The following is a 23642-nucleotide window of genomic DNA, read 5'->3' on the forward strand; positions in this document are numbered from 1 at the left end:
CTGCATGTCGACGCTCGATTTAACCACTTTGATGATACAAGAAAAGTGGTCTTCAACTCTTGCAAGGGAGGAACCTGGGGTAAATGGAGCTACATCCAAAGCTTTCCCTTTGAAGAAGGAAAGGAGTTCGAGGTGTGTGTGTGTGTGTGTGTGTGTGTGTGTGTGTGTGTGTGTGTGTGTGTGTGTGTGTGTGTGTCATATTTATTCTGACCCTTCATGTGTGTCTACTGTTTTAAATCCACGTCTCATTCTTCTTCTGTTCTTTTAGTGACCTCTGTTGGAGAATGTGTGTCACTGTACCTGCAGTTGTAGGATGTATACAGGGTGGAGACATCACAGAGTACCAGAGGGTGGTGGATAGTTTTGTGGACTGCTGTGGGTTCGATGTACTGCTGCTTCAATCGGAACAATACTTGGTACTGTTGCTCCTCTAAAAAAGAAGCTAGTGAATCAGAGGAAGTTAGCTCCATAGTACAATTCACAAATCTGTAGCTTAAAGGAGAAATCAGGTAAGCTGGAAAGGAGTTGGTGTTCCACAAATTGAGATGAATATTCTAATAGTGAATTAAATTCAGTGTTGAGGCAGTTATCATCAGCATCTGCATGGATATTAAAGTCACCCACTATAATGACTTTATCTGCACTAAGAACTAAATCAGATAGAAACTTTGAGAATTCAGTTAAGAACTAAAGGAGGACGGTACACAATAACAAACAGGACTGATTCAGAGAGGCTAAGAGTGAATTCAAACTATGTTTAGTTCTTGAGTCGATTAATAAGTCTGAGTTTGTTCTAATGACAGGTACCATTTGTTATTAATATGGTTGATTTACTACTTTAACAGACTAACATTTGCACAAAATCAGATACATTAGATAAAAGAAAAACAGCATCTAATGCAGATTAATCAATGTCAAAGTACCACACGTGCAGAATAACACAGATAGATTCTGGTGTAAACATAACTGATGTTGCATTTTCAGAAGAGCTGTGTTTTAAAAAAATGCATAAAAAACCTTTTAAATAAACTTTTGTGCAGATTCGTACAGAAAAAGAAAAAATCTTTAAGTGTTTCCAGCTTCACTTTACATTAATGCAGCAGTGGTGACATCTAGTGGTTTACAAGGACAATCATCTCTCTGGTCTCTGAACCTGGTTTGTTTCTATCTTGCAGGTACAGATGATTGGTGGGCGGGGTGGATTAAACCAGATTTATTAAATAGGAACTGGAAATTAACAGTTTGATTTTAGTGTTTAATGTTACTTTTAGCCAGAGGACAAAGAAACGCTGAGCTTCACTTTAGGATTTCAACAAGGCAGAGACAAGAGATTCATCCTGACCTTGAGCTGTGTACACTGCCTATAAAAAGTCTTCACCCCATTGGATGTTTAATAATTTTATTGACATTATAAATCAGTCATGGTCAATGAAATTAGGTGACTTTGACGAAAGAATTTCAGAAAAATACCTCATTAGTGCCGAAGTGAAAAAAGGTATCAACAAGATAATGTCATTTACCAGTGAATAAAAATGTCACGTATCTGGGGTCAGGTTCCATGGCTAGAGACAGTACACTACACAGAATATGGTTAGAATGAGCTTTATTAACATTCAAACAGTGCAGTGAAGAATTCTGCTGTCTGGAGAGTTGATCGTTGGCTGGTCGTGACACAGGGTGAATTTGGTTGTAGTAGCTGGTGAGAGATTGCGCAGAGGAGTGAATAGCAGGAGCGGCACCTTCCAAGATGGCCGACAGAGCCGGTGGCGCGTGGCGGCTAGGAGGCCGTGTTTGGAGGTCGGAACTGGGGAGTGTTGGACTGTGGCTCAATCTACTAGCAAAAACTCTCTTCAATGTGACAGCCAAGTCCTGCGTGCTCATTTATGAAGGAATAGGAGGAGACTTTTCACTCAAGTTATCTGTTTATTTAACAATCAATTAATATAATAAATGAATATTAGAAGTCAAAATGAATAAAGCATACAGAGCTCTGGGTCTAGATCTTCCTATCCCTGACAAACAACAAGGTGTCAGTTCACGAAGTCTGAGTGTCTATCTGTCCCTGACGCAGTCCTTTTGTACAAAACAATAATTTGCATAGACATTTGTTCAATCTTCATCCTGGTTGGTCCACAGATCTGACTCCCTCGACTTTCTCATCCACTGTATCGTTTTCTGGCTCCTTGACCTTCACCATCTTCGTCATTGGTCCAACTGTTGCTCTCCCATCCGTTGTGGAGTAGCTGAAAGAAGAAGAAGAAAAAGACGAAACAATTCTGAGATAGACACAGCTAATGTTCAGTGATTACTACGATACATCTACTTACTACATCTACTTACTTTTGTATTCGCCTTCGCGCCCTCATTAGCCACTACACTTCACTACAAAAGAGTTTGGTCATAAAGTTTATTTATGTATTTTTTATGTGTGTTTCATGTATAAATCTTATATTTACAGGCCAGGTGGTTACTTTCTATCTTATACATTTAAAATGGCCACCACTTAAGTTTGTAAGATGTGGGGGGTCAATTTAAGTTTTGAGAATTATTACACATGTAGAGTAAAAATAATTCCTATATGTTAAGTTAATTTAATGTTGAAGTGCAATAGGCTACCAAATTTTTCAAATCTAAATACCTGTGACTTTTGTGTTTTGTGCCTTTTGTACAATCGCTGTGATCAGTTGTAATGCACACATGTAAATGATAAACTGAAGCAAACCGCACGTTTTTCTTGGGAAATCTGACTTTCTTCATAACGTGTTTTATAATAGGATATTTCATTAAATAAATAAAAAAATATCCTAATGTAATTGTACTTCTTTCCACTAAAACAAAGGGGAAAACATGAATTTATTGTTATTTATAACTATGATGAGCTTTACCTCGATTTTAATGGTCCGGCCCACTTGACATCAAATTATACTGAACTAAAATGAATTTGACACCCCTGGTGTACATGTAACCCTCTCCCAGTGGAACAGGAGCAAGAGGGTGATTGGCTCTTATCCCAGGTCTGAAGGTTATCTGGGCTAAATAATTTATAGACAGCTTGGACCAGGAATCTGATGTGGTTGAAGTCTGCTTGTCACATATGTTCCAAAGAGATGTTTAACTGCAGCATGTTTTCCCATTTTATCCATTTCTTTGAGTCCCACCACCTGTATCCTCACATATTTCACATCTCCTCCAGGTGACAATGTACTTCGCAGCTTCCCTGGTTCACAGAAGTTTTAACTCCTCAGAGTCTCTGAAAGAGAGCTGTGACACGTTGGTGTTCCTACAAACAGCTGTCATTGTCTGCAGCACAGTTTAACTGGTTCAGTTATACAAGAAGAGCACAGTGAGATGTCAGTGACACTTTTCATTTATCACCTAACATTCAACATGAGGTCAACATATTTATCCATCCATTATCTGAACTACTTTTCCTGTTAAGCCAATCCCAGCAGTCATTAGATAGGAAGATAGGTACACCCCGGACAGGGAGGACATCCAGAGACAAACATTCACACTCACATACACAGCTATGGACAGTTTAGAGTCACCAATTAATTGGACTAAACCATTATTAACTCAACATCAGTAAAACAAAGGAGCTGGTGATGGACTTCAGGAAATCTGGGAGTCCTGTTACATTATTTATGTCATTTATTTCTTGTCGTTCCTCTCTGGACTAAGTTCTCTGGAAGTTGAGTCTTGCAAACTGGACTTCTTTATTGTTAAGTAGAATCAACAGGAATGGACGTGATCTCCTGAGCTACTGCAGATTATGACTATGTCGTCTTCAGGAAACTTTGTGACATCACATATTTGAGTGATTGGAGAAGAAATGAACACTGCAGAGAATGAGACTTTACACCAATCACAGTTTAAGACTAATCACATGTGGTATAGCATTTCCCATGTTTTCACACACTTTTAAACACCACATTAGCTGTGTTCACTGAACTGGAGCACTGCTGAAGATTAATTTTATCAATTGTTATCTTAAAAACTATAAAGCTTTATTAATTACACTTCTGTGAAGTTGCTGTATTTTCTAATAAAATATACAAAGTTTTCTTTCTAAGTTATAAATATTACAGTCTCATGTAAACACCATATGGTTAACTGTAACCAACCAACCAGAAGAGGGCAACAGAAACTGAAATATGACAGACGTGAAACCAGTCAGAGAGACTGAGGAGGAGCTTCTTCCCACAGGCGATACAGACTCTCAACCAGCACACCACATATTATTGACCCACTTTACACACTCATGTTTCTTGCACTCTCTTTGGACATTCGGGACAATCATCGACCCTAGTGGTCACTGCACACCTTTCATATTACTATCTATTCTATTATGCACAAGTCACTTTAAGTCTGAACACTTTACAACATACTTGCAAACCCCCTGGACATTTCTATTTATACTACACTCCTTCCCACACAAAATTCCAAATTCTATATTTTTCTACATTGTTCACCTACAGTAGGTACACCCTAGTATTTTTGGTATTATTTTCTTATATTTTTCTTATATTGTACATTGTACTGTACAGATATTTTATTCTTGTACAGATATTTTGTTCTTAGTCAAATCTACATCTACTTGTATAGATATTTTATTCTTTATTCTCTCATTCTTATTTTTAGTTAAATCTACTTCTACTTCTTTATTATATTTATTTCCTATACAGTCTTTAATAGTCTTTTATTTTTTAAGGTCACGGGCAGTCGCCTAAGCATTTCACTGCATATCGTACTGTGTATGACTGTGTTGATATTTGTTCTCATTTGTTCCTTTAGTTGCACAACAGTTGACAACTAAATAGAATATACGTAATTTACATGAACATATTTAACTCTTTATTACTTTTTATTTCCCTCTGTCTCTACTTGATTTATTTCTCCTGTAAAATGTACAGACTGGTTTAAACCACTGGTTACATATCTAAAAAACAGACAGAAAGACAGAGAGACACTACGTGCTAACTTTTCCTCAGTAATTTGAGGCCTTGAAGGATCCATTTTAAACATAATGAACCATTTTAAAATGCAGTAAATACCCCCCAGTTTACAGTTGGAAACGCGATTGTACAGGTTCCCATGAGACACAGAGGGTAAACTGTGGTAATATGAGAACTCAAAGAGATATTTGAACTTCATGTAGTTCTTCCTTGTTGCAAGTCAGTATTTAATTACCTACAAAACTGTATGTTTGTCTGTGCAGGTGGTGGAAATAACAGGAATGATGAAATTTTGACTTTCAAATATTCACAGATGTACCTGATAAATTCAATCCATCCTTTTTAAATTTAGAATACATGTGATAGAGAACTTAGTGATTTGAATGTCTGATGTCTCGTGATGTCCACAGAAGTGTGTTCAAGAATGTACCAATAAAATCAAGATTTACTATTTTGAAAAAACTATTTTCTTTTTTCAGTTCTTTAACTCTTTTGTTTACACATTTTCTCTCTGTGGATCACAGAGCTGCAACATTGAAGGGGGTTTTAAGACAACTCCTGTGGATCTAGTGTTTTACTCAACATCAGTGAAACAAAGGAGCTGGTGATGGAGTCCTGTCCCCCATCTCTCTATACAGGGAGGTGGAGGTTGTATCTGAGTACAAATACCTGAAAGTGTACTTCAGACAGATGAATACATTCTAACTAATGTCAAGTCAAGTCAAGAAGCTTTATTGTCATTCCAACCACATATAGCTGAAGCAGTACATAGTGAAATGAGACGTTTCTCCAGAACCATGGTGCTACATAAAACGGCAACAAGACAAACATGGAGCTGAGGACTGCTAAGTTGTCCTAGCAAAACACATAAAGTGCATCCTGTGCAACCTAGTGCAAACAGTGCAAGAACACAAAGAAAAAGTGCAGACAGACGTCAGAAAACAGTTCAAAAACAGAACACAAAGCACAAAACAGCAGCGACCAATAGCGGGCTGAGAGCTGATGTACCTCCTCTCTGTACGCTGACTCGTCGTTCTTGCTGATGAGACCCACCACAGTTGTGTCATCAGCGAACTTGATGATTTGATTCGAGCCGTGCATCGCTACGCAGTCGTGTGTCAGCAGAGTGAACAGCAGTGGACTGAGCACACAGCCCTGTGGGGCCCCAGTGCTCGACATGGTGGTGCTGGAGATGCTGTTCCCGATCCGGACTGACTGGGGTCTCCCATGATGTGCCTCATGACCAGCCTCTCGAAGCACTTCATGATGATGGGTGTGAGTGCAACAGGGCGGTAGTCATTGAGGCAGGAGACAGTAGACGTCTTCAGCACCGGCACGATGGTCGTTGACTTGAGGCATGTAGGAACAACGGCGCTGCTCAGGGAGATGTTGAAGGTGTCAGTGAAGACATCCACGAGCTGATCTGCGCATTCCCTGAGGACCCTGCCAGGAACGTTGTCAGGACCAGCAGCCTTCCGTGGGTTGATTCTGCGTAGAGTCTTCCTCACCTCGGCTGTGGAGAGACAGAGCACCTGATCATTTGAGGGAAGGGTGGATTTCTTAGATACCGTAAATGTAATGTACTGTAATGTAACAGGTACCTGTTCTTGTTTAATTCCTTATAGTTTCTCTCGATCTCTACTTGCTTCATTTCTCCTGTAAAATGCACAGACTGGTTTGAACATGAGGAACATTGGTTACATACCTACAACACAGACATAAAGACAGAAAGATTTCCTCAGTAATTTGAGGCTATGAAGGATCCATTTTAAACACAATGATCCATTTTAAAATGTAGTGCAGTCTCACTCGGAACAATACTCGATACTGTTACTCTGAAAAAGAAGCTAGTGAATCAGAGGAAGTTAGCTCCATGGTACAATTCACAAATCTGTAGCTTCTTCTGCACTAAGAACTAAATCAGATAGAAACTTTGAGAATTCAGTTAAAAACTAAAGAAGGACGGTACACAATAACAAACAGGACTGATTCAGAGAGGCTAAGAGTGAGGCTCTCAAATGAATTCAAACTATGTTTAGTTCTGGAGTTGATTAATAAGTCTGAGTAGAAGATTTCTGCTACTCCTCCACCCCGACCTGTTCTGCTTCTAGGAACATGATGATTAAGTAAAGTACAAGTACCTTGACCAGAACAATGTTCCACTACAAGTAGAAGTACCCTTAAGTTGATTGTATCTGTTGTTGTGCGTCCATCAAACTGTAAGTCACTTATTATAGTTTGTTATGTATATTTATGTTTCTGTTCCTGATTTTATGGTTTTTCGTGGTTTTCTCGCTGTTTCTGCTAAATAGGACTAATTAAGGATAATTGATCGTTAACAGCCTGCACATCTTCTAAACTGTATTTTACAGCTCTTTAATCTGATCCATATATTCTGTATTTATCTTTGAGTTGAGCTTGAATAAAGCTTTCTAAAGGATCTAACAGTCACTTCAGTTGTGGGCTGGAAAGCATCCAAACCTAAATAATTAAAAGCTGTCTTCAGCCATCTCCATTTTTTAAGTATTAAAATAAGTACTCCACTAAGACAACAGTGTATTTCAAATCTTAAATGTAGAATCTTAGTCCACATTTCAGCACATAAAGGACATGTGGTGATGTAGTTAATACATGCTCTGTGTGGATTGTTGTTTTTAATTAACTTTCAGATTCTGTCTTGGTAGAACCTAAAATATCCAGTGATAGTTCTGTTAATACCTTTCAGGAAATTAGAATTATTTACAGTTATAAGCAAATCATAAGAAGGTTTGGATAACCATTGACAACCATTGAATGAACAAAATCAGATACATTAGATAAAAGAAAAACAGCATCTAATGCAGATTAATTAAGTCAAAGTACCACACGTGCAGAATAACACAGACAGATTCTGGTGTAAACATAACTGATGTTACATTTTCAGAAGAGCTGTGTTTTAAAAAATGCATAAAAAATCTTTTAAATATACTTTTGTCCAGATTCGTACAGAAAATGTGTTTCCAGCTTCACTTTACATTAATGCAGCAGTGGTGACATCTAGTGGTTTACAAGGACGATCATCTCTCTGGTCTCTGAACCTGGTTTGTTTCTCTCTTGCAGGTACAGGTGATTGGTGGGCGGGGCTGTCCAGTGGTGCTGACTGGGAACACCTGGTTTGAACACACTGCTTCCAGCTACTATTAAAATCTGTCTCCTAGAGGAGCTTCTCATTAAAACCTCTGTTTGATTTATATTTTTGGCATTTTTCTCACCACTGACCCTACAGAACACCACATCTCATCTTTTTATCTTTATTTTGTAAATAAATTAGATTCTGCCTCGAACATTTGAGCTGGTTGTGACAAAGAACAGAAACAATTTGGAAAACAAAAAGGGAACATTGATGTGAACTGATTCAAGTTCAAGTCACTGAATGTATCTCAGCTCTGTCGTGTTGTGTAAAACCATGTATTGTTTCTATAAAGAGCTCTGACTGAGGTTCACCGCTCTGTGACAGACAGCTCTGTCTCTTCCTGTATAAAACCCTCAACTTCTCTGCTGTGGTGACAGAAAACAGTGAGAGACAGCGTTCAGGTTTTGATGTGAGCAGGTCCAGAGGTGGTGGACTGGAAACAGAAAGTGACGAGTGAATAGGTTCTACTTTGGTTGTAAAATGGGGAATAAAACTATTGCACTGCTCCTCTTTGTGATTGCTGCAAGTTTGGGTTCCTGGAGGCCGTTAGTGCAATAGTTCACTGATTCACCTACTGAGGTGAATTGTGGGACGACAGACAGATTTGTAAAATCAGCATTTAATCTGGAGGATTAATGTTTTATTTCAGTGTTGTGGTTTGGAATTAGGTGGATGTAAGAGATCAAAATGGTTTTATGGTTGTAAACTTGGAGACTGGAGATAAGAAGGGTCAGTACTGACTACTGTGTATTCAAAGGTAGATAGTTTAGGAAGAGGGAGGGGTTTCAGAGTGTCAGATCAGCACGCTGGTGTAAGACTGGACCCCCGTCACAACCAGTGGTGGGGGCTGTATCCAGGAGGGCAGGACTTAAAGTGAGTAGGCCTCAGGTTTATTCCAGGTCTCAGACATGTGACATCAATCCTTTCTTTAAAATATGATTGTGGATTAAACCAGATTTATTAAATAGGAACTGACATTAACAGTTTGATTTTAGTGTTTAATGTTACTTTTAGTCAGAGGACGAAGAAACACTGAGCTTCACTCCAGGATTTTAACGAGACAGAGACAAGAGATTCATCCTGACCTTGAACTGTTAATGTGACTCTGCAGAGACTGGATGGACTTGGGCAGATCAGCATCACACTATTCTGCACAGGCTGAACGAGTTGATCTGACAGAAGCATGTTAACAAGCATCACAAGCTTGTCTCTGTCTTGTTTAATGTAATGTTCTTATCATTTTGTGTTAATCAGATGTTGCTGTAAAGATAAGTGAAGTTACCTGGAAGTTGTGTCAACTGGACTTTCTTCTAAAGGACAAAGGACAAACATTCATTTGATTTCACAGTTTAGACAGAGAATTCAAGTGGTTTGAGTGAGGGGGTGTAAATCAAGGCCTTCAGGTTTTCACAATTGTGTCGTAGTTCCATTTTTGTTTATACATCAGAAAAAAGGAAAATGTCCTACATTTACATTTGAGGAAGTCTTGCCTAAGGACCCCTACTGAAGGAAGGCTACAGCTGGGATTTAAACCCCAGTCTCCCACATGGGAGGCAGTGATGTTATCACTACACTAACCAGCTGTCCTAACTCATCTGAGTCAAATCTTCCTCTCATATAACTTCCTGTTGATATGTTAATATCCTATGAATTCTCCAATGAGCCTGTGGGAGAAAACATCTTTTTTTACTACAGTGTTAAACTGCTGTATGTTCCTGTATTTCAGCGGCTGGTTAGTTTAGTGGTGAGATCACTGCCTTCCATGCGGGAGACTGGGGTTTGAATCCCAGCTGTGTCCTACCTCCAGTAGGGGTCCTTTGGCAATAACTCCTTACACTTCCTCTGCCCACCCTTGTAAGTCGCTTTGGATAAAAGCGTCTGCCTAATGACTAAATGTATAATTTTAAAATCTAACAGTGCTGTTCTGATGGGACTGAAACATGATTATTTGTCTATTATTGACCTTTTCAACATTAGGTCACTAATTTTAACCTACAGTACTGTGCAAAGGTCTTAGGCACCATTAGTTTCCTCTATGAGAGATCAGAAGTTCAGCAAGGACCAGGTTCAGCATCTGGCGGCTTCATGTGGATGCCAATTTGCTTCTGCAGCCTGAAGAAGCTTGACCAGAAATATTTATTTGTGGAAGGAGAGAAGCCAAGAAACCACTTTTTGTTTTTCTAAGTTAAAAACAAAGAGAGAAATAAACACTGGTCATCGTTCATAAAAGAACAAAGCAAATGGTGCCTAAGACTTTTACACAGTACTGTAGGTCATTTAACATTTGTTAAATTCTAGTAATGAAACTATTATTTCTTACTTTTCTATGTCACTAACTTATTTCTTTAATAAAACCTTGTTAGATGAATTCTGAGGTCTGTTCCAGCTTGAACCTGTTTGTAATTTATTAACTTTTTCAGATCTAGGAAACTATATGAATTTGTTTCCAGGTATTTATCATGATATAAGTTTGTGATATTATGTCTCTTGTTACTATAGAAGAAATGTTATATTGTGACCTTTTAATGTTTGACCTGTTTCTTTAATATATGAAACTGGGTGTGCAGAAAACTCAGGATGCTCTGTCTACAAAGACTGTTTGTCAGCTGTATCACTGACCACATCTGGTTGATATAATGTGAAAGCAACTTTCCTCTTTCTGCAACGATGCTTGAGTAAGAGCGAAATGAGGAAATGTGATTGGTTGTCTGTTTACATGCTTCAGCACACATAGAAAGAAGTGTGTGGACACAGAGGTTCAGAGTTGTCTTGCACCACATTATGTGTACAACGAATACAGAACAACAGAAACAAACAGACTTTCTCTCATCATTTTTTTTAAATTTCCTCCACATTACTCATTGATAGTTTCTCTCTCTGACCATTAGATTCAACGCTACTGAGTTCCATGTTCACATCTCACACGTTAAGATCAAGTAAATCTCCCAGAAATCGAACCAGCTCCTCCTGATCAGTTTGTTTAGTCTGTTAGTGTCTGACACCTTCATGTTGCTGCCCCAGCAGACCACAGCATAGAAGATGACACTGGAACCACAGATTCATAGAACATCATCAGCTGGTGCTGCAGACGTTGAAGGACCTGAGTCTCCTCAGACAGATCATCTCTGAGCCGTTTTGTGTTTTCAGAATTTTTCTTATTTTCTAAAATCCAAATAAATTCGACTGTTGTCCAAAGTTTGTTCTGTGACCTCCTGAATGAAATTTTTTTTTGCCTCTTTGCTGTTCTGATCAATACTGATAAGGAGCCACACAGGTAACCTTATTTTTCTATAGCGTTTACCCCCAGTTTATAGTTGGAAACTCGATTGTACAGGTTCCCATGAGACACAGAGTAAACAATGTGGTGATATGAGAACTCAAAGAGATATTTGAGCTTTATGTAGTTGTTATTTGTTGCATGTCAGTAATTAATTAACTACAAAACTGGATTTATGTGTACAGGAGGTGGAATTAACAGGAACATGTTGGTAAAAGTTCTCTGGAAGTTCAGTCTTGACAACTGGACTTCCTTTTTTAAGTAGAATTAACAGGAATCTGACATTCAAATACACAGATTTAGTTCATCACCTTTTCTGTTAAGGAAGTGCTGAGACTTGTTGACTGTCATTGGTCCAGAGGCAGGTTACTCCCTGAGTTAGTTTCCACAGGACTGATATAAAGAGACAGACAAACATTCACACTCACTCTCATTTCTCTTCAGCTTTTATTAACGACATCTGCAAAGATGGGAGTAAGTATTATTTCATTTTTTATTCTGTGTATTTCTGACTCCTCAGGTAGGTGATGAGTGTTGGGTCATATTTTAAAAGTCTAACTGTCCTCTGTATCTGTATTACTGACATTAGACAGACTAGAATATTTACAGGTTCATACCTATGGAACATGATGTGATAATACCTGTGAAGGTTCTCAGTCTTCCAGGTTGTTCAGTGGCAGCTGGACTTGATTTAGTTAAAGCAGGTTCAGTTATAAGAAATATCTGATTCCAAAAATGGTGAATGTCTAAATAATTATTGGCTCCCTGACACCTGCAAATACAATATGTCAAAGATCTGACATTTGTGGTCATAAGAGGACGGAGTTACTGACAGGTGTTAGTATCACACAACAACTGACTGTATCGTCTTCTTCTGTCCACAGGTTTTGACCCTAGAGAACGCGTCCTTTAACGTTGGAGAGACTCTGACTATTACTGGAGTTCCTAAACCGAATGCTGCACGGTAAGTGTTGATAATATAAAACAATATTTCTGAACTGTTTCTGTAAAGTTTCAAACCCTCTGAGTCATCTTATCAGTTTTAAACATAATGAATAATTTTAAAATATAATGAATGTTTTTATTTCTTTGTGCTTCAGGTTTAATGTGAATATCAGCTCCAGTGACAACGACATAGCTCTGCATGTCGACCCTCGATTTAACCACTTGAATTACATAAGAAAAGTGGTCTTCAACTCTTGCCAAGGAGGAACCTGGGGAGAAGAGCAATGCGTCCAAAGCTTTCCCTTTGAAGAAGGAAAGGAGTTTGAGGTGTGTGTGTGTTTTTTGGTTTGTGTGTCTGTGTGTGTGTGTGTGTGTGTGTGTGTGTGTGTGTGTATGTGTGTGTGTGTGTGTGTGTGTGTCATATTTATTCTGACCCTTCATGTGTGTCTACTGTTTTAAATCCACGTCTCATTCTTCTTCTTTTCTTTTAGTGACCTCTGTTGGAGAATGTGTGTCACTGTACCTCTGATAACTTGACCTTCATCATGTTACCACTAATTTATTAACTCATACAGATCTGTGAAAACTACAAACATTTGTTTTTGATATATTTACAGGTATTTATAATGATATGATTTTGTGTTATTACGTCTCTTGTTACTCATTCTTCATTTATCTCTCTACAGATTTCCATTGAATTCAAGTCTGCTGAGTTCTTGGTGATTTTACCAGATAACACTGTTTTCCGCTTCCCTAATCGCCTCGGTGCAGAGATCTACCCAATGATATTCGTTAATGCAGATGTTCGCATCACAAGTTTTAAGATCAAGTAAACCTCCCAGGAATCAGTGAATTCAAATTAAGTCACATAATAATCACATATTAACGTGAATACATGTGATAGAAGACTCAGTGATTTACTAATACAATCAACTTTACACATGTGGAAAGGATTTGTTCATGTCTGATGTCTCATGATGTCCACAAATGTGTGCTCAGCAATTTACCAATAAAATCAAGATTCACAAATGTGAAAAATCTTTTTCTGTCTTCAGTTCTTTCTTCTTAATGTTCAGAAAAGTTTTAAGACGACTACAACAAACTGAAACAGATAACAAAATGTGTACCTCAGACTTTAAGTACTACTCAGAGTTCTACTAGCTTCAGAAGTTCTGATGACTCTGCAGTTGGAGGATGTATTCAGGGTGGAGACATCACAGAGTACCAGAGGGTGGTGGACAGTTGTGTGGAGTAAAATGGACTAAACCATTATTAACTCAACATCAGTAAAACATAGGAGCTGGTGATGGACTTCAGGAAATCTGGGAGTTAAATTATTTCTGTAATTTATTTTTTTGTTGTTCTTATCAATCGTTGTCTTAAAATCTATAAATCTTTATTAAATACACTTCTGTGAAGTTGCTGTATTTTCTTTTAAAATCTACTCATTTTTCTTTCTAAGTGATAAATATTACAGTCTCATGTAAACACAATGTGGTTAACTGTAACCAACCAACCAACCAGAAGAGGGCAACAGAAACTGAAATATCACAGACATGAAACCAGTCAGTACAAAATAACAAGTGCACAGTCTCTGAGTTCCTGTCTGTAGATGTTCAATGTAAAAAGATCAAATGAATTCAGCTTGAAGCTTGAATGATCACCAACATCATTTACTGGAATTTATGGTCATTATTATCATATCAGTATCTGTCTTTAGCATCAGGTCATTGCCCCAAACATAGTGAACATGTAACCCTCTCCCAGTGGAACAGGAGCATGAGGGTGACTGGCTCTTATCCAAGGTCTGAAGGTTATCTGGGCTAAATAATTTGTAAGTAGTTTGTAAGTAGTTTGTAAGTAGTCCCACCACCTGTATCCTCACATATTTCACACCTCCTCCAGGTGACCCTGTACTCGAAGAACCTGTTCCATCATTGGTGCTTCTGACACCTCCAGCTCTCTGCTTCACTCTCACTCTACTTCCTGTCTGTCTGGAGTCCACTGATGCTTCTTTTGGGTCACATGAGCCTCTGTACTTCGTGGGTTCCCTGGTTCACAGAACTTTGAACTCCTCAGAGTCTCTGAAAGAGAGCTGTGACACGTTGGTGTTCCTACAAACAGCTGTCATTGTCTGCAGCACAGTTTAACTGGTTCAGTTATACAAGAAGAGCACAGTGAGATGTCAGTGACACTTTTCATTTATCACCTAACATTCAACATGAGGTCAACATATTTATCCATCCATTATCTGAACTACTTTTCCTGTTAAGGGATGTAGTGTGCTACAGCCAATCCCAGCAGTCATTAGATAAGAAGAGAGGTACACCCCGGACAGGGGGGACATCCAGAGACAAACATTCCCACTCACATACACAGCTATGGACAGTTTAGAGTCACCAATTAATTGGACTAAACCATTATTAACTCAACATCAGTAAAACAAAGGAGCTGGTGATGGACTTCAGGACTTTATGTAGTTGTTATTTGTTGCATGTCAGTAATTAATTATCTACAAAACTGGATGTGTGTGAGCGCAGGAGGTGGAATTAACAGGAACATTTTGGTAAAAGTTCTCTGGAAATTGAGTCTCAGCAACTGGACGTAGAATTAACAGTAATCTGACATTCAAATATTCACAGATGTACCTGATAAATTCAATCCATCATCTTTACCACCTTTCCTGTTAAAGTGCTGAGACTTGTTGACTGTCATTGGTCCAGAGGCAGGTTACTCCCTGTGTTAGTTTCCACAGGACTGATATAAAGAGACAGACAAACATTCACACTCACTCTCATTTCACTTCAGCTTTTATTAACGACATCTGCAAAGATGGGAGTAAGTATTATTTCATTTTTTATTCTGTGTATTTCTGACTCCTCAGGTAGGTGATGAGTGTTGGGTCATATTTTAAAAGTCTAACTGTCCTCTGTATCTGTATTACTGACATTAGACAGACTAGAATATTTACAGGTTCATACCTATGGAACATGATGTGATAATACCTGTGAAGGTTCTCAGTCTTCCAGGTTGTTCAGTGGCAGCTGGACTTGATTTAGTTAAAGCAGGTTCAGTTATAAGAAATATTTGATTCCAAAAATGGTGAATGTCTAAATAATTATTGGCTCCCTGACACCTGCAAATACAATATGTCAAAGATCTGACATTTGTGGTCATAAGAGGACGGAGTTACTGACAGGTGTTAGTATCACACAACAACTGACTGTATCGTCTTCTTCTGTCCACAGGTTTTGACCCTAATGAACGCGTCCTTTAACGTTGGAGAGACTCTGACTATTACTGGAGTTCCTAAACCGAATGCTGCACAGTAAGTGTTGATAATGTAAAACAATATTTCTGTACTGTTTCTGTAAAGTTTCAAACCCCCTGAGTCATCTTATCAGTTTTAAACACAATGAATAATTTTAAAATATAATGTTTTTGTTTCTTTGTGCTTCAGGTTTAATGTGAATATCTGCTCCAGTGACAGCGACATAGCTCTGCATGTCGACGCTCGATTTAACCACTTTGATGACATAAGAAAAGTGGTCTTCAACTCTTGCAAGGGAGGAACCTGGGGTAAATGGAGCTACGGACAAAGCTTTCCCTTTGAAGAAGGAAAGGAGTTCGAGGTGTGTGTGTGTGTGTGTGTGTGTGTGTGTGTGTGTGTGTGTGTGTGTGTGTGTGTGTGTGTGTGTGTGTCATATTTATTCTGACCCTTCATGTGTGTCTACTGTTTTAAATCCACGTCTCATTCTTCTTCTGTTCTTTTAGTGACCTCTGTTGGAGAATGTGTGTCACTGTACCTGCAGTTGTAGGATGTATACAGGGTGGAGACATCACAGAGTACCAGAGGGTGGTGGATAGTTTTGTGGACTGCTGTGGGTTCGATGTACTGCTGCTTCAATCGGAACAATACTTGGTACTGTTGCTCCTCTTAAAAAGAAGCTAGTGAATCAGAGGAAGTTAGCTCCATGGTACAATTTACAAATCTGTAGGTTAAAGCAGAAATCAGGTAAGCTGGAAAGGAGTTGGTGTTCCACAAATTGAGATGAATATTCTAATAGTGAATTAAATTCAGTGTTGAGGCAGTTATCATCAGCATCTGCATGGATATTAAAGTCACCCACTATAATGACTTTATCTGCACTAAGAACTAAATCAGATAGAAACTTTGAGAATTCAGTTAAGAACTAAAGGAGGACGGTACAAAATAACAAACAGGACTGATTCAGAGAGGCTAAGAGTGAATTCAAACTATGTTTAGTTCTTGAGTCGATTAATAAGTCTGAGTTTGTTCTAATGACAGGTACCATTTGTTATTAATATGGTTGATTTACTACTTTAACAGACTGACATTTGCACAAAATCAGATACATTAGATAAAAGAAAAACAGCATCTAATGCAGATTAATTAAAGTCAAAGTACCACACCTGCAGAATAACACAGACAGATTCTGGTGTAAACATAACTGATGTTGCATTTTCAGAAGAGCTGTGTTTTAAAAAAATGCATAAAAAACCTTTTAAATAAACTTTTGTGCAGATTCGTACAGAAAAAGAAAAAATCTTTAAGTGTTTCCAGCTTCACTTTACATTAATGCAGCAGTGGTGACATCTAGTGGTTTACAAGGACGATCATCTCTCTGGTCTCTGAACCTGGTTTGTTTCTATCTTGCAGGTACAGGTGATTGGTGGGCGGGGTGGATTAAACCAGATTTATTAAATAGGAACTGGAAATTAACAGTTTGATTTTAGTGTTCAATGTTACTTTTAGCCAGAGGACAAAGAAACGCTGAGCTTCACTTTAGGATTTCAACAAGGCAGAGACAAGAGATTCATCCTGACCTTGAGCTGTGTACACTGCCTATAAAAAGTCTTCACCCCATTGGATGTTTAATAATTTTATTGACATTATAAATCAGTCATGGTCAATGAAATTAGGTGACTTTGACGAAAGAATTTCAGAAAAATACCTCATTAGTGCCGAAGTGAAAAAAGGTATCAACAAGATAATGTCATTTACCAGTGAATAAAAATGTCACGTATCTGGGGTCAGGTTCCATGGCTAGAGACAGTACACTACACAGAATATGGTTAGAATGAGCTTTATTAACATTCAAACAGTGCAGTGAAGAATTCTGCTGTCTGGAGAGTTGATCGTTGGCTGGTCGTGACACAGGGTGAATTTGGTTGTAGTAGCTGGTGAGAGATTGCGCCGAGGAGTGAATAGCAGGAGCGGCACCTTCCAAGATGGCCGACAGAGCCGGTGGCGCGTGGCGGCTAGGAGGCCGTGTTTGGAGGTCGGAACTGGGGAGTGTTGGACTGTGGCTCAATCTGCTAGCAAAAACTCTCTTCTATGTGACAGCCAAGTCCTGCGTGCTCATTTATGAAGGAATAGGAGGAGACTTTTCACTCAAGTTATCTGTTTATTTAACAATCAATTAATATAATAAATGAATATTAGAAGTCAAAATGAATAAAGCATACAGAGCTCTGGGTCTAGATCTTCCTATCCCTGACAAACAACAAGGTGTCAGTTCACGAAGTCTGAGTGTCTATCTGTCCCTGACGCAGTCCTTTTGTACAAAACAATAATTTGCATAGACATTTGTTCAATCTTCATCCTGGTTGGTCCACAGATCTGACTCCCTCGACTTTCTCATCCACTGTATCGTTTTCTGGCTCCTTGACCTTCACCATCTTCCGTCATTGGTCCAACTGTTGCTCTCCCATCCGTTGTGGAGTAGCTGAAAGAAGAAGAAGAAAAAGACGAAACAATTCTGAGATAGACACAGCTAATGTTCAGTGATTACTACGATACATCTACTTACTACATCTACTTACTTTTGTATTCGCCTTCGCACCCTCATTAGCCACTACACTTCACTACAAAAGAGTTTGGTCATAAAGTTTATTTATGTATTTTTTATGTGTGTTTCATGTATAAATCTTATATTTACAGGCCAGGTGGTTACTTTCTATCTTATACATTTAAAATGGCCACCACTTGAGTTTGTAAGATGTGGGGGGTCAATTTAAGTTTTGGGAATTATTACACATGTAGAGTAAAAATAATTCCTATATGTTAAGTTAATTTAATGTTGAAGTGCAATAGGCTACCATATTTTTCAAATCTAAATACCTGTGACTTTTGTGTTTTGTGCCTTTTGTACAATCACTGTGATCAGTTGTAATGCACACATGTAAATGATAAACTGAAGCAAACCGCACATTTTTCTTGGGAAATCTGACTTTCTTCATAACGTGTTTTATAATAGGATATTTCATTAAATAAATAAAAAAATATCCTAATGTAATTGCACTTCTTTCCACTAAAACAAAGGGGAAAACATGAATTTATTGTTATTTATAACTATGATGAGCTTTACCTCGATTTAAATGGTCCGGCCCACTTGACATCAAATTATACTGAACTAAAATGAATTTGACACCCCTGGTGTACATGTAACCCTCTCCCAGTGGAACAGGAGCAAGAGGGTGATTGGCTCTTATCCCAGGTCTGAAGGTTAGCTGGGCTAAGTAATTTGTGGACAGCTTGGACCAGGAATCTGATGTGGTTGAAGTCTGCTTGCCAGATATGTTCCAAAAAGATGTTTCACTGCAGCATGTTTTCCCATTTTATCCATTTCTTTGAGTCCCACCACCTGTATCCTCACATATTTCACACCTCCTCCAGGTGACCCTGTACTCAAAGAGCCTGTTCCATCATTGGTGCTTCTGACACCTCCAGCTCTCTGCTTCACTCTCACTCTACTTCCTGTCTGTCTGGAGTCCACTGATGCTTCTTTTGGGTCACATGAGCCTCTGTACTTCGTGCGTTCCCTGGTTCACAGAACTTTGAACTCCTCAGAGTCTCTGAGAGAGAGCTGTGAGACGTTGGTGTTCCTACAAACAGCTGTCATTGTCTGCAGCACAGTTTAACTGGTTCAGTTATACAAGAAGAGCACAGTGAGATGTCAGTTACACTTTTCATTTATCACCTAACATTCAACATGAGGTCAACATATTTATCCATCTATTATCTGAACTACTTTTCCTGTTAAGGGATGTAGTGTGCTACAGCCAATCCCAGCAGTCATTAGATAAGAAGAGAGGTACACCCCGGACAGGGGGGACATCCAGAGACAAACATTCACACTCACATACACAGTTATGGACAGTTTAGAGTCACCAATTAACCTAAGTGCAATTTAATCAAATCAGTTGTAACAAAAAGAAAATTCCAACACACAGTACAGTGAAAAACCTGATGTTCAAACCACAAATCTAAGTCTGAACCTAACACTGCTGTGGTTCCACTGAGTGGCCTTCTTGTTCTTCTGTGCACAGACTGTGAAGGAACAGGTCTTTGGACTTTGGAGAGACCCTGACCATTACTGGAGGGGTACTGTAAAATAATATGGTGGTATTTTCTAAAACAGATCACAGTAAAAGTGAAACCACTCATCTCTTCTTGTTCTCTGTCCTTTTTAAATGGTATTAACAGTAGTAGAGTACTTGTGTATTCATCTAACAGATCTTATGCTGCTTGTGCAGGATGCTGTTATTTTGTCCAGGTTTTACATATTTTGTTGTCATCTTTTCTGAACCACTGACATTTTTATTAACATTTTATGATGAAGGGTGGTATTTGTTCTCATTTGTTTCTTTAGTTGCACAACATTTGACAGTTGAATAGATTCCAACTAATTTACATGAACTCATTTAACTCTTTTTTTATTTCTCTCTGTCTGTACTTGATTCATTTCTCCTGTAAAATGTACCGACTGGTTTGAACATGAGGAACATTGTTTTCATACCTACAACACAGAAATAAAGACCAAGAGACACTACGTGCTAACTTTTCCTCAGTAATTTGAGGCTGTGAAGGATCCATTTTAAACACAATGAACCATTTTAAAATGTAGTAAATATCTTCATGTCTTTGTGCCTCAGTTTTACAGTGAATATCAGTACCAACGGAGTTCTCATGTATCTTCAATAAAACACAACATCAGCATCAATGTAGGGTCTTCAGTGACTGCTCCATTAAAACTGCTAGAAACCTGGGGGGTCACACTGATCATTAACTGAACACTACTGACCACATCTCGTCAGTTTCAAGTTCTTGCAGATTTTCACTTTGTAACATTAGAAAGATCCAACCTCCCTGTTTGAATATACAAACCACCTCTTTGTACAGGTTGTGGTCATATCTCCTCTACACTATAATTCCCTGGCCTGGCCCATTATGCTCCTTTAAACCCCTCCACATGATCCAAAATGCAGCAGCAGCACGGTTCTGGTCAGGGGCCATCAGGAGTCGGGGTTGGTAGAAACACAAATGAAGAATAAGAACAATGGGGGAGGGGGGGGGAACGTTGTTTTTCTTTTTCTTTTTAACTTTGATGGGCTGAATGTAACATTCATGCGTTTCAGCTGTCTCTTTTTCTAGATCATATTCTTTTCCACAAATATGGCCAAAGCCATCGTCACATCTGTGTTTTTCCACAGCTTCAGATAACGCACTATAATAGAACGTTTTGCATTCAGGACAATATTTATGCAAATCACACTGACTAGTGTATTTCTCGGCTCTAGGTCGCCATTTTTTCTCTCTGTGCTTATTCACACAGTGGAGCGAATGACACGTACGGTGACAATCATGACATTTGATGTTTTGGATATGTGCTACACTCAGGATCCAGGCAGACCCCACAATGAATGGGGCATATATGGTGCTCTTCCGAACTGTAACCTGTATGACAAAATGTACAAAAGTACCTAACACCCTGAAAAATCCTGACATCTTTTATTCCATAATAATGACCTTGGAATAAGAACAAAAGCAGTGTTTTTGCATTTCTGGGGGTCTGAGTTTCAAATTTCAACAAAGGGCCGCTGCCATGGTTTCTGTAAAATACAACAATTTTACTTTGGATGACAGTTTAAAATTTTTAGATGTCTGAGAAGGAGACAGGGGTCTGCTCTGTTAGACAGGTTTTCTCCTGAATGATTTTAGCAAATTTCTCTACGTCATCCTCTGTGCAACTGGTGTTGAGAAGATGCACGAAGTTGATGGCAAAACACAGCTGATTGTCATTATTGTTGACAATATACAGACACAATATACAGACACAATATACAGACACAATATACAGACACAATATACAGACACAATATGCAGATCCTCAGCTTTTTTTGGAGGATCTCGCAGTCGAGGGTTTTGTCAGCAGGTCTTTGAATTGGGTGGTCAGGGGCGACATCTTCAGGATTTTGGTTGTCACTACGAAATGTTGAAGGATGTATACACCTGCTGGATGAAGGCTGATTACAACTAGTGGATGGAGCCGGATTAGAAACGCCTGATGAATTACAGCTACTTGTTGAAGGCTGGTTACCGCTGTTTGTTGAAACAATTGTTCCTCCTGTTTGTGGTGAAGGTTGTTGACATGGTAGATTTTCAGGAGCGTTACTCTGGTCCTGTGCAATGTTTTGAATCTGATTGGAAATATTTAGTATTTGATTTATTGTTTCGTCATGATCGAATGGAGCAGGGGTGGGGGGTGTATCGGGTCTTGTGGGACTCTATGGAACACTTACATCAGTTCCGCGCTGCATTTGAAAGGATAACCTTTTTATCTCATCTATCAGCGCCTGGTAATTTGGAGAATGGTTATCATCGTTGTTGGGATTCTGCTGAGACGCCATGTTTGCCATCTGGACCCCACATTTTTCCCATTTTTCCACACACCTTTCAACACCACATTAGCTGTGTTCACTGGACTGGAGCACTGCTGAAGATTAACTTTGTCAATTGTTGTCTTAAAATCTATAAAGCTTTATTAAATACACTTCTGTGAAGTTGGTGTATTTTCTTTAAAAAATAGAAAATTTTTCTTTCTAAAAATTAAATGTTACAGCCTCATGTAAACAACATATGGTTAACTGTAACTAACCAACCACAGATAACTTCATCATGTTACCACTAATTTATTAACTCATACAGATCTGTGAAAACTACATACATTTGTTTTTGATATATTTCCAGGTATTTATAATGATATGATTTTGAGTTATTACATCTCTTGTTACTTATTCTTCATTTATCTCTCCAGTACAGATTCAACTTTACCGAGTTCCTTGTTCACATCTCATACATCAAGATCAGGTAAACCTCCCAGGAATCAGTGAATAAAAAGTCACAGTAGAATCACAAATTGACCTGTGCTTATAAATTTAGAATACATGTGATAGAGAACTTAGTGACCAAATTTAACAGTCGGAAACTCGATTGTAGAGGTTCCCAAGAGACACAGAGTAAACAATGTAGTAAAAGGATGACTCAAAGAGATATTTGAGCTTTATGTAGTTCTTGTTGTAAGTTGGTCAATGATTAACTATAAAACTGGATGTGTGAGTGTAAGAGGTGGAATTAGCAGGAACATTTTGGTGAAAGTTCTCTGGAAGTTCAGTCTCGGCAACTGGACCTCCTTCTTTTTAGGTGGAATTAACAGGAATCTGACATTCAAATACTCACAGATGTACCTGATAATTCAATCCATCATCTTTACCACCTTTCCTGTTAAAGGATTGCTGAGCCTTGTTGAGACAGCGACATAGCTCTGCATGTCAACACTTGATTTAACCACTATGATGACATAAGAAAAGTGGTCTTCAACTCTTGCCAGGGAGGAACCTGGGGTAAATGGAGCTACGGACAAAGCTTTCCCTTTGAAGAAGGAAAGGAGTTCAAGGTGTGTGTGTGTGTGTGTGTGTGTGTGTGTGTGTGTCATATTTATTCTGACCCTTCATGTGTGTCTACTGTTTTAAATCCACGTCTCATTCTTCTTCTTTTCTTTTAGTGACCTCTGTTGGAGAATGTGTGTCACTGTACCTCTGATAACTTGACCTTCATCATGTTACCACTAATTTATTAACTCATACAGATCTGTGAAAACTACATACATTTGTTTCTGATATATTTACAGGTATTTATAATGATATAATTTTGTGTTATTACGTCTCTTGTTACTCATTCTTCATTTATCTCTCTACAGATTTCCATTGAATTCAAGTCTGCTGAGTTCTTGGTGATTTTACCAGATCACTCTGTTTTCCACTTCCCTAATCGCCTCGGTGCAGAGATCTACCCAATGATCTTTGTTGAACAAGATGTTCGCATCACAAGCTTTAAGATCAAGTAAACCTCCCAGGAATCAGTGAATTCAAATAAAGTCACTTAATAATCACATATTGACCTGAATACATGTGATAGAAGACTCAGTGA

At 38.5% G+C, this 23642-nt stretch overlaps 1 protein-coding gene and 2 long non-coding RNA genes across 3 annotated transcripts; all 3 read left to right on the forward strand.

Moving 5' to 3' along the window:
- Positions 1–3: 3 nt before the first annotated feature.
- LOC113173047 (beta-galactoside-binding lectin-like) lies at positions 4–22548 on the forward strand (the record flags this gene model as incomplete). Its single annotated transcript, XM_033325810.1, has 3 exons — positions 4–132; positions 13036–13178; positions 22524–22548. Coding segments are annotated over 3 exons (276 nt in total), but the record flags the coding sequence as incomplete, so codon positions are not given.
- LOC113173049 lies at positions 11741–12544 on the forward strand. The gene is made up of 3 exons (XR_003299808.1): positions 11741–11878; positions 12289–12368; positions 12505–12544. It is a non-coding gene; the product is annotated as an uncharacterized LOC113173049 (long non-coding RNA).
- LOC117153131 lies at positions 15153–15847 on the forward strand. The gene is made up of 3 exons (XR_004463552.1): positions 15153–15187; positions 15598–15677; positions 15810–15847. It is a non-coding gene; the product is annotated as an uncharacterized LOC117153131 (long non-coding RNA).
- Positions 22549–23642: the final 1094 nt, after the last annotated feature.

Source organism: Anabas testudineus, chromosome 21 (assembly GCF_900324465.2).
Source record: "Anabas testudineus chromosome 21, fAnaTes1.2, whole genome shotgun sequence".
NCBI classification, from domain to species: Eukaryota; Metazoa; Chordata; class Actinopteri; order Anabantiformes; family Anabantidae; genus Anabas; species Anabas testudineus.